General features: G+C 40.2%; 1 protein-coding gene across 1 annotated transcript in view; it reads left to right on the forward strand.

Annotated features, from left to right (window-relative positions):
• The window catches only part of calcrl2 (calcitonin receptor-like 2), a 30,208-nt gene extending 17,740 nt beyond the window's left edge, over positions 1 to 12,468 (forward strand). The window contains exons 10-13 of the mRNA XM_052091021.1: positions 1 to 63; positions 5,804 to 6,022; positions 6,261 to 6,302; positions 11,676 to 12,468. The exon at positions 1 to 63 is cut by the window's left edge and continues 1 nt beyond it. Of these exons, the coding sequence (XP_051946981.1) occupies positions 1 to 63; positions 5,804 to 6,022; positions 6,261 to 6,302; positions 11,676 to 11,924 (573 nt within the window). The 3' untranslated portion in view covers positions 11,925 to 12,468. The remainder of the gene's footprint in view (positions 64 to 5,803; positions 6,023 to 6,260; positions 6,303 to 11,675) is intronic.
• The last annotated feature ends 314 nt before the right edge of the window (positions 12,469 to 12,782 follow it).

Genomic DNA, 12,782 nt, shown 5'->3' on the forward strand with positions numbered 1-12,782 from the left:
TGTTGGTTGATGAACATAAAACTGTTGTATATTACACACGGTCCTATCCACGTCGCTCTGCTGGTGAGTGTTATCACGTGCATTTGTCAATCTGTCTATCTACAGTGCAACAAAAAATATGTAAACCCTTAATATCAACCCTATAAATATATAGAAATAATGATGTTAACAAAAACTAGAGTCAGCAGTTGGCAAACCTGGCATCCATTTAATGAAACATGATTGTAGGTGTGGGTTTGAGTTACTTTGACTTATAAAAAGCACTCAAACATTTTGAGTTTGCTTTTCACAAGAAGCATCTGCTGACATGGACCACGAGATCTCAGAAGACCTGCGATCAAGAATTGTTGCTTTACATGAAGTTGGAAGTGTTACAAAGTTATCTGTCCACAGTTAGACAAACTGTCTATAAATGGAGATGATTTAGTACTATAGGTACTCTCACTAGAAGTGGCCGTTAGATATTCATCTGTCCACAGTTAGACAAACTGTCTATAAATGGAGATGATTTAGTACTATAGGTACTCTCACTAGAAGTGGCCATTAGATATTTATCTGTCCACAGTTAGACAAACTGTCTATAAATGGAGATGATTTAGTACTATAGGTACTCTCACTAGAAGTGGCCATTAGATATTTATCTGTCCACAGTTAGACAAACTGTCTATAAATGGAGATGATTTAGTACTATAGGTACTCTCACTAGAAGTGGCCGTTAGATATTCATTTGTCCACAGTTAGACAAACTGCCTATAAATGGAGATGATTCTGTACTATAGGTACTCTCACTAGAAGTGACCGTTAGATATTCATCTGTCCACAGTTAGACAAACTGCCTATAAATGGAGATGATTCCGTACTATAGGTACTCTCACTAGAAGTGACCGTTAGATATTCATCTGTCCACAGTTAGACAAACTGTCTATAAATGGAGATGATTTAGTACTACAGGTACTCTCACTAGAAGTGGCCGTTAGATATTCATCTGTCCACAGTTAGACAAACTGTCTATAAATGGAGATGATTTAGTACTATAGGTACTCTCACTAGAAGTGGCCGTTAGATATTCATCTGTTCACAGTTAGACAAATTGTCTATAAATGGAGATGATTTAGTACTACAGGTACTCTCACTAGAAGTGGCCGTTAGATATTCATCTGTTCACAGTTAGACAAACTGTCTATAAATGGAGATGATTTAGTACTACAGGTACTCTCACTAGAAGTGGCCGTTAGATATTCATCTGTTCACAGTTAGACAAACTGTCTATAAATGGAGATGATTTAGTACTACAGGTACTCTCACTAGAAGTGGCCGTTAGATATTCATCTGTTCACAGTCAAACTGTCTATAAATGGAGATGATTTAGTACTATAGGTACTCTCTCTAGAAGTGGCCGTTAGATATTCATATGTCCACAGTTAGACAAACTGTCTATAAATGGAGATGATGTAGTACTATAGGTACTCTCACTAGAAGTGCCCGTTAGATATTCATCTGTCCACAGTTAGACAAACTGTCTATAAATGGAGATGATTTAGTACTATAGGTACTCTCACTATAAGTGCCCGTTAGATATTCATCTGTCCACTGTTAGACAAACTGTCTATAAATGGAGATGATTTAGTACTATAGGTACTCTCTCTAGAAGTGGCCGCTAGATATTCATCTGTTCACAGTTAGACAAACTGTCTATAAATGGAGATGATTTAGTACTATAGGTACTCTCTCTAGAGGTGGCCGTTAGATATTCATCTGTCCACAGTTAGACAAACTGTCTATAAATGGAGATGATTTACTACTATAGGTGCTCTCTCTAGAAGTGGCCGTTAGATATTCGTCTGTCCACAGTTAGACAAACTGTCTATAAATGGAGATGATTTAGTACTATATGTACTCTCACTAGAAGTGGCCATTAGATATTCATCTGTCCACAGTTAGACAAACTGTCTATAAATGGAGATGATTTAGTACTACAGGTACTCTCACTAGAAGTGGCCATTAGATATTCATCTGTTCACAGTTAGACAAACTGTCTATAAATGGAGATGATTTAGCACTACAGGTACTCTCACTAGAAGTGACCGTTAGATATTCATCTGTCCACAGTTAGACAAACTGTCTATAAATGGAGATGATTTGGTACTATAGGTACTCTCACTAGAAGTGGCCGTTAGATATTCATCTGTTCACAGTTAGACAAACTGTCTATAAATGGAGGTGATTTAGTACTATAGGTACTCTCACTAGAAGTGACCGTTAGATATTCATCTGTCCACAGTTAGACAAACTGTCTATAAATGGAGATGATTTGGTACTATAGGTACTCTCTCTAGAAGTGGCCGTTAGATATTCATCTGTCCACTGTTAGACAAACTGTCTATAAATGGAGATGATTTAGTACTATAGGTACTCTCTCTAGAAGTGGCCGTTAGATATTCATATGTCCACAGTTAGACAAACTGTCTATAAATGGAGATGATTTAGTACTATAGGTACTCTCACTAGAAGTGCCCGTTAGATATTCATCTGTCCACAGTTAGACAAACTGTCTATAAATGGAGATGATTTAGTACTATAGGTACTCTCACTATAAGTGCCCGTTAGATATTCATCTGTCCACTGTTAGACAAACTGTCTATAAATGGATATGATTTAGTACTATAGGTACTCTCTCTAGAAGTGGCCGTTAAATATTCATCTGTCCACAGTTAGACAAACTGTCTATAAATGGAGATGATTTAGTACTATAGGTACTCTCTCTAGAAGTGGCCGTTAGATATTCGTCTGTCCACAGTTAGACAAACTGTCTATAAATGGAGATGATTTACTACTATAGGTACTCTCTCTAGAAGTGGCCATTAGATATTCGTCTGTCCACAGTTAGACAAACTGTCTATAAATGGAGATGATTTAATACTATAGGTACTCTCACTAGAAGTGGCCGTTAGATATCCATCTGTCCACAGTTAGACAAACTGTCTATAAATGGAGATGATTTAGTACTACAGGTACTCTCACTAGAAGTGGCCATTAGATATCCATCTGTTCACAGTTAGACAAACTGTCTATAAATGGAGATGATTTGGCACTACAGGTACTCTCACTAGAAGTGACCGTTAGATATTCATCTGTCCACAGTTAGACAAACTGTCTATAAATGGAGATGATTTAGCACTATAGGTACTCTCTCTAGAAGTGGCCGTTAGATATTCATATGTCCACAGTTAGACAAACTGTCTATAAATGGAGATGATTTACTACTATAGGTACTCTCACTAGAAGTGGCCGTTAGATATCCATCTGTCCACAGTTAGACAAACTGTCTATAAATGGAGATGATTTAGTACTACAGGTACTCTCACTAGAAGTGGCCGTTAGATATCCACCTGTTCACAGTTAGACAAACTGTCTATAAATGGAGATGATTTGGCACTACAGGTACTCTCACTAGAAGTGACCGTTAGATATTCATCTGTCCACAGTTAGACAAACTGTCTATAAATGGAGATGATTTAGCACTATAGGTACTCTCTCTAGAAGTGGCCGTTAGATATTCATATGTCCACAGTTAGACAAACTGTCTATAAATGGAGATGATTTACTACTATAGGTACTCTCTCTAGAAGTGGCCATTAGATATTCGTCTGTCCACAGTTAGACAAACTGTCTATAAATGGAGATGATTTAGTACTATAGGTACTCTCACTAGAAGTGGCCGTTAGATATCCATCTGTCCACAGTTAGACAAACTGTCTATAAATGGAGATGATTTAGTACTACAGGTACTCTCACTAGAAGTGGCCGTTAGATATCCATCTGTTCACAGTTAGACAAACTGTCTATAAATGGAGATGATTTGGCACTACAGGTACTCTCACTAGAAGTGACCGTTAGATATTCATCTGTCCACAGTTAGACAAACTGTCTATAAATGGAGATGATTTAGCACTATAGGTACTCTCTCTAGAAGTGGCCGTTAGATATTCATATGTCCACAGTTAGACAAACTGTCTATAAATGGAGATGATTTAGTACTATAGGTACTCTCACTAGAAGTGCCCGTTAGATATTCATCTGTCCACAGTTAGACAAACTGTCTATAAATGGAGGTGATTTAGTACTATAGGTACTCTCTCTAGAAGTGGCCGTTAGATATTCATCTGTTCACAGTTAGACAAACTGTTTATAAATGGAGATGATTTAGTACTATAGGTACTCTCACTAGAAGTGGCCGTTAGATATCCATCTGTCCACAGTTAGACAAACTGTCTATAAATGGAGATGATTTAGTACTACAGGTACTCTCACTAGAAGTGGCCGTTAGATATCCATCTGTTCACAGTTAGACAAACTGTCTATAAATGGAGATGATTTGGCACTACAGGTACTCTCACTAGAAGTGACCGTTAGATATTCATCTGTCCACAGTTAGACAAACTGTCTATAAATGGAGATGATTTAGCACTATAGGTACTCTCTCTAGAAGTGGCCGTTAGATATTCATATGTCCACAGTTAGACAAACTGTCTATAAATGGAGATGATTTAGTACTATAGGTACTCTCACTAGAAGTGCCCGTTAGATATTCATCTGTCCACAGTTAGACAAACTGTCTATAAATGGATATGATTTAGTACTACAGGTACTCTCTCTAGAAGTGGCCGTTAGATATTCATCTGTTCACAGTTAGACAAACTGTTTATAAATGGAGATGATTTAGTACTATAGGTACTCTCACTAGAAGTGCCCGCTAGATATTCATCTGTTCACAGTTAGACAAACTGTCTATAAATGGAGATGATTTAGTACTATAGGTACTCTCTCTAGAAGTGGCCGTTAGATATTCATCTGTCCACAGTTAGACAAACTGTCTATAAATGGAGATGATTTACTACTATAGGTACTCTCACTAGAAGTGGCCGTTAGATATTCGTCTGTCCACAGTTAGACAAACTGTCTATAAATGGAGATGATTTAGTACTATAGGTACTCTCACTAGAAGTGGCTATCCAGTCAAGATGACTCAAAGGACACACCGCAGAATGCTCAATGTGGTTATAATGAACCCTAGAGTTCATTGAAACTGGTTGACATCTCTTTTCATGAGTCTAATTTAAAGAAAACAACAGGTATGGTGTTCAGCGAGTGAAGACGCTGATTATTACATCTGGAGTCGCTCGTTTGAATCCAGTCAGGTCTCCTAAGCAACCAAATTGGCCCGGTTGCTAGGGAGGGTAGAGTCACATGGGGTAACCTCCTCGTTGTCACTATAATGTGGTTCTCGCTGTCTGTGGGGTGTTTGGTATGTTGTGCTTGGATGCCACGGAGAATAGCGTGAAGCCTCTACACGTGCTACGTCTCAGCGGTAACGCGCTCAAGAAGCCACGTGATAGGACGCGCAGATTGACGGCCTCAGACATGGAGGCAACAGAGATTCGTCCTCCACCACCTGGATTGAGGCGAGTCACTATGCCACCACGAGGACTTGGAGCGCATTGGAAATTCCAAATTGGGAGAAAAAAAACAGGTATGGGGTCCATGGCAGGGCATCATGAAGGAAGCTGCTGCTTTCCATCAAAAACATTGCTGCACACCTGAAGTTTGACAAAGACCATCTTGATGATCCACAACGCTACTGGGAAAATGTTTCGTGCACTGATGAATCTAAGGTTGAATTGTTTGGGAAGAAAAGGGTTCACATACTTTTTCTTGCCGCTCTATCTGTCTGTCCTTCTGAAGACTAAGGTTTTTCATGTCACTTCATGTTTTTTGTAAGCTATTCATATGTCTCCCCGCACAGGTGAATCTGTTCTTCCTCTTGAACATCGTGCGGGTGTTGATCACTAAACTGCGGGTCACTCACCAGACCGAGACAAATGTCTACATGAAGGCGGTGCGTGCCACCATCATCCTGGTACCTCTGCTGGGAGCGCAGTTCATCCTGGTGCCACTTCAGCCCAACGAACGCAATGCACTCAACGTCTACGAGTTATTCATGAACATCTTGACACATTTTCAGGTAGATATCACTGGAGAATAATGTTCCTACAAGTTCAACAAAAGCAAATGGAGACATTTCAGTAAAATTACCCCACAAGGACCTTAAAGTCCTCCTTGTAATCTTTTCAACTGCATTGTTTATATCACAAGTACCAAATGCTTGAAAAGTAGTTCAGTCACAGAATATCTGGTGTGTAGTGTGTATTTTATTAACTGTTACAGTAATGTGTTTGTTTATTCTCTGTATCTCTTTTCAGGGTCTCCTGGTGGCCATTATCTTCTGTTTCTGCAATAGAGAGGTATGACTCCCTCTTCAAATGTTAAACTTCACTAAGAGATGATGGTAAAAATCAGAGGCGGTCCGTGCATTTTAAGTCTAAACCTTCAATGCAATTAATGGCATTAAGAAAACCCTTTTCTCCCAATCTGCATGCCCAATTCCCAATGCGCTCTAAGTTCTCGTGGTGGCATAGTGACTCGTCTCAATCCGGGTGGCAGAGGATGAATCTCAGTTGCCATCTGAGACTGCCAATCCACGCATCTTATCACGTGACTTGTTGAGCGTGTTACCATGGAGATGTATCGTGTGTGGAGGCTTCACGCTATTCTCAGTGACATCCACGCACAACTCACCACACGCCCCACAGAGAGCGAGAACCACATTATAGCGACCACGAGCCCCGCAGGGCTGTGTTCTCAGCCCACTCCTGTATTCCCTGTACACACATGACTGTGTGGCAACACATAGCTCCAATGCCATCATTAAGTTTGCTGACGATACGACGGTGGTAGGTCTGATCACTGACAATGATGAAAGAGCCTACAGAGAGGAGGTGCACACTCTGACACGCTGGTGTCAGGAGCACAACCTCTCCCTCAACGTCAGTAAAACCAAGGAGCTTGTTGTGGACTTCAGGAAGAAAGACGGAGAACACAGCCCCATCACCATCAATGGAGCACCGGTGGAGAGAGTCAGCAGCTTCAAGTTCCTCGGTGTCCACATTACTGAGGAACTCACATGGTCCGTCCACACTGAGGCCGCTGTGAAGAAGGCTCACCAGCGCCTCTTCTTCCTGAGACGGCTGAGGAAGTTTGGAATGAACCACCACATCCTCACACGGTTCTACACCAGCACTGTAGAGAGCATCCTGACTGGCTGCATCACCGCCTGGTACGGCAATAGCACCGCGCACAACTGCAAAGCCCTGCAAAGGGTGGTGCGAACTGCCAGGAACATCATCGGAGGTGAGCTTCCTCCTCCAGGACATATACACCAGGCGGTGTGTGAAAAAAGCTCGGAGGATCATCAGAGACTCCAGTCACCCAAGTCATGGGCTGTTCTCACTGCTACCATCAGGCAGGCGGTATCGCAGCATCAGGACCCGCACCAGCCGACTACATGATAGCTTTTTCCCCAAGCAATCAGACTGTTGAACTCTTGATCTATCAGGATCAATAATTAGCACTGCACTTTATTAATCTATAATCTCACACTGGACTGTCAACATATTCTCCTCAATACAACTGCTATATATATATATATACACATATATATTTCATATACTCCCACTTATTGTATTGTATTGTATATTCTGTTCTATATTCTGCATTGTATATAATTATTGTGTTGTGTAAGTATGTGTACATCTGATTTGTAAATTGTTTTGTGTAAGTATGTGTACATTTGATATGTAAATTGTTTTGTGTAAGTATGTTGTTTATTGTAATTGGTATATGTCTCGTCACTGTCATGACTGCTATGTTGCTCGGAACTGCACACAAGAATTTCACCTACTGTTGCACTTGTGTACATGGTAGTGTGACAATAAAGTGATTTGATTTGATTTGATTTGATTTGACGAGGAGGTTACCACATGTGACTCTTCCCTCCCTAGCATCTGGGCCAATATGGTTGCTAAGGAGACCTGGCTGGAGTCACTCAGTACGCCCTGGACTCCAGATGTGATAGTCAGAGTCAATACTCGCTGAGATACCCCTGAGAAAAATAAAGTTTTAATGTAATATTGCATCACCAGTTTATACTTCAATAAACCCATTGTAAAAAATCAACAAATCAGAAAACAAAACGGAAAAATTCCACTAAAAAACGATTATTAAAACCTTTAAACTCTACAGTAAACTTATCATAAAATAAGTTTGTTTAAAATTTTAAGTCCCTGGACACTTAATTTAGGTATATGTGGTATCTTTTGGAAGCTTAGAATCTGAACTTTTCATTAATGTGCATATAAAAATAACAAAAGAGGGGCTGAAAAGGTCCGTGTCACAAATAAGCGCCACCTAAAGGATATGTGGTAGAAGTATTAATATGAACATCTTTCACATAACACATAACATGTCATATATCAAATGAAAGCTCTCATTCTCAGGAATAAGATGGTACAGTACAGTTTATTGCCCTAATACCACAGTTTGAATGATTTTCAAAAGTATCACCAAGTGAAATTTGATTTGTAGTCCACTCAGAGGCCGAGATATTCAATGCAATAATGAGGGTGGTGCTTGAACTGAACATTAGACTGAATGTCTATGGACGAGCACATCTGTGAGGGGTAAAATGTGTTAGAGCGCCCCCTACAGTTCACATCTGTGAGGGGTATAATGTGTTAGAGCGCCCCCTACAGTTCACATCTGTGAGGGGTAAATGTGTTAGAGCGCCCCCTACAGTTCACATCTGTGAGGGGTAAATGTGTTAGAGCGTCCCCTACAGTTCACATCTGTGAGGGGTAAAATGTGTCAGAGCGCCCCCTACAGTTCACATCTGTGGGGGGTATAATGTGTCAGAGCGCCCCCTACAGTTCACATCTGTGAGGGGTATAATGTGTTAGAGCTCCCTACAGTTCACATCTGTGGGGGTATAATGTGTCAGAGCCCCCTACAGTTCACATCTGTGAGGGGTATAATGTGTTAGTGCCCCTACAGTTCACATCTGTGAGGGGTAAAATGTGTTAGAGCCCCCTACAGTTCACATCTGTGAGGGGTAAAATGTGTTAGAGCGCCCTCTACAGTTCACATCTGTGAGGGGTATAATGTGTTAGTGCCCCCTACAGTTCACATCTGTGAGGGGTAAAATGTGTTAGAGCGCCCTCTACAGTTCACATCTGTGAGGGGTAAAATGTGTTAGTGCCCCCTACAGTTCACATCTGTGAGGGGTAAAATGTGTTAGTGCCCCCTACAGTTCACATCTGTGAGGGGTAAAATGTGTTAGAGCGCCCTCTACAGTTCACATCTGTGAGGGGTAAAATGTGTTAGTGCCCCCTACAGTTCACATCTGTGAGGGGTATAATGTGTTAGAGCGTCCCCTACAGTTCACATCTGTGAGGGGTAAAATGTGTTAGAGCGCCCCCTACAGTTCACATCTGTGAGGGGTAAAATGTGTCAGAGCGTCCCCTACAGTTCACATCTGTGAGGGGTAAAATGTGTCAGAGCGTCCCCTACAGTTCACATCTGTGAAGGGTATAATGTGTCAGAGCGCCCCCTACAGTTCACATCTGTGAGGGGTAAATGTGTCAGAGCGTCCCCTACAGTTCACATCTGTGAGGGGTATAATGTGTCAGAGCGCCCCCTACAGTTCACATCTGTGAAGGGTATAATGTGTCAGAGCGCCCCCTACAGTTCACATCTTTGAGGGGTATAATGTGTCAGAGCCCCCTACAGTTCACATCTTTGAGGGGTATAATGTGTCAGAGCGCCCCCTACAGTTCACATCTGTGAGGGGTAAAATGTGTTAGTGCCCCCTACAGTTCACATCTGTGAGGGGTAAAATGTGTTAGTGCCCCCTACAGTTCACATCTGTGAGGGGTATAATGTGTTAGAGCTCCCTACAGTTCACATCTGTGAGGGGTATAATGTGTTAGAGCGCCCCTACAGTTCACATCTGTGAGGGGTATAATGTGTTAGAGCCCCTACAGTTCACATCTGTGAGGGGTAAAATGTGTTAGAGCCCCTACAGTTCACATCTGTGAGGGGTAAAATGTGTTAGAGCCCCCTACAGTTCACATCTGTGAGGGGTATAATGTGTTAGAGCTCCCCTACAGTTCACATCTGTGAGGGGTATAATGTGTCAGAGCGTCCCCTACAGTTCACATCTGTGAGGGGTAAAATGTGTTAGAGCGTCCCCTACAGTTCACATCTGTGAGGGGTATAATGTGTTAGAGCCCCTACAGTTCACATCTGTGAGGGGTATAATGTGTTAGAGCGCCCCCTACAGTTCACATCTGTGAGGGGTATAATGTGTTAGAGCGCCCCCTACAGTTCACATCTGTGAGGGGTATAATGTGTTAGAGCCCCCTACAGTTCACATCTGTGTATTGTGATGGAGAAACAAAAATATTTCTAGTACTTGCTGCCATCTCGTGGAATAAAATTAAAATTAGACTAGAATTACATGCTTAAAAATTTAGGATTTTTATTTTATTTGTGTTCCTCATAAGATTGTAATTGTATACGATATTTTTTTGTCTTTTTTTTTTTTTTAAATTTGGGTGGTTTTCAGAAGAAAGAAAATAGACAAATTTTATGCAATTAGTCCACAATGGGAAGGTATTGTGGTGACAGTCCAAAAATGCACCCGAGTTTTTAAAGATTAAAGAAAAAACACAAAAAAAACAAGTAGGGTGTTTGGTGTCATTGTTATTGAAACTTTTCAGGTTTTTTAATGATATGGATTATGATACCTTCTGAGACTCTCAGCTTAAGAAAATGATAAAAAAAACTATTGAGCCAAAAATGTACTTTCCCCCCCTTATTTTTGTAATTAAGGTGGCTCTGAAAAACTGCTTTAGTTTTGTTCCCAATCATGTCGACTGTATCTGAGGAAAACTTTGTGTCGATGCGACAAAGCGATCAAAAGTTACAACATCACAAATATAATTGATCATAGTGTCTAAAAACATCTCCAAACAAATAAAAGATAATAATTGTACATAAGAACTAATTACACATGCAAACACAACAATGACTAAAGGTTTGCATAGCATGCAGACATGATTTTAGTCATGAGATTTCACAGAATGAGTTTCATTCTGTGTCATTTGAGTCATCATTGAGTCTGTGTCGTGTATTTGGCGCCATCTCCTGGTGGCCATATGTAACATTGTGCTTCATGTGGATTATCTAATGATCTATACATCTGATTATCTTGTGTGTGGACTCGATTGAAAGATAATCACAGACTCTAAATAAACATATGTGATGTTTTATGTATATGAAGTTATAAGCAGAAACGCGGCATATAAGCAACACTAACATAATTGTCAAAAACATATTTAGCTGTTACTCGCTATATTTCTATCTGTGAGTAAAACAAATATGCTGGCTGTATTTTACTATTATAAATTGTATATATATATATATATATGAAGACATTATGACCAAAACTGTTTTTTTATATATATATAAAAAACAGTTTTGGTCATAATGTCTTCATGCATTAAAAAGTAGAACTTCTATGTTTTCACACGATACCTGTGTTGTGTTGGTCAAGACTGTAGTTTTCAATATTTTGACACTTATTTTTTGCTCTCGGCCCCCACTTTTACGAACTCTTTTTAAAATAAAAACCAACATATAGTATTAATTTCTGAAAATACCCAACAGAGAAGAAACATAGTTGACATATTGGTTTTAACACTGCTTTTTCTCTATCGCAGGTGCAGTCGGCGCTCAGGCGTAAGTTCGCGCTGTATCGCTGTCAGTGTAGACAGCGCCACCTGGTGAAGACCGATACACACTGCAACTATCACACAAACTCCTCCATCACAGAAACGAGCCGCGTAACTTTCAGTCTTGACCAAATCCCATGCAATGCCACGCATGCGCTCAACGGCAAGAGCAACGGCAAACGCTACTCGAACGGAGAACCCGAGAAAAGCATCATTTTGGAGTCGTCTGAAATCTGACCATCCATCAAGTAGAAGAAATTCTGTTTACACAACAGCGCTGTTGATAAAGGTCCTGTTTTGATGTAAAAACACACATAATACCATCTAGAGACTGTGGCGCTGTTTCCACCTGATATGTAATCACCCAAAAAAGTGGCCCAAAGCGTTGCGTAATCCCATCACTCAAACCACTTTTCACGTTGGCCAGCTGTCAGACTTGCTCGTAAAGTTAGCAGTATGTTAGCATCATTCATTCATGCTAAACTTATAGCAGATTTAAGTTTAAGGGTAAATTCAAGGAATTAATATGAAAATACCAAGAGATATTTCCACATTGTAACTTTTCCTAAATCGTATGTTTAACATGTTAAGTTAGACAAGCACTTGCATTTTCCACCGAATGTTAAGAGGTGTTTTTGTGATTTTGTTTGACATTATACTGTTTTATTAAAGGTTTTATGACAATTGGAAAACATTCCATATTGATGTGTTCATAAATGTGATCTCACTCTGTGTATCGTACACAATGAAACTCAATAAAAGTACTCGCAAACTATTGAGTCACCCACATACTGTTTCACATGTTTATTAAAAATCCTGAAAGTTCAGCCATCATTTACTCACCCTCATGTCATTCCAAATCCAACTTTTTTCCTACTTGGATCTCAAATGGAGATGTGAGACTAGATAGGAGAATGATACTATAAAGGGTTATGGTTTACGTCCAGTTTACGGCCCCGTCACATCTACTCTACCCTTCCACGGCCTCAATGGGAAACCTTGCGGAATTCTGTCTGTGGGACCTCAAGCTTCACATTTCTGCAAATTTTGTAATGTCAAACTTTGTTTTTCTATATTTGTACACATTTATTTTTT

Source organism: Xyrauchen texanus, chromosome 25 (assembly GCF_025860055.1).
Source record: "Xyrauchen texanus isolate HMW12.3.18 chromosome 25, RBS_HiC_50CHRs, whole genome shotgun sequence".
Classification (NCBI taxonomy): domain Eukaryota; kingdom Metazoa; phylum Chordata; class Actinopteri; order Cypriniformes; family Catostomidae; genus Xyrauchen; species Xyrauchen texanus.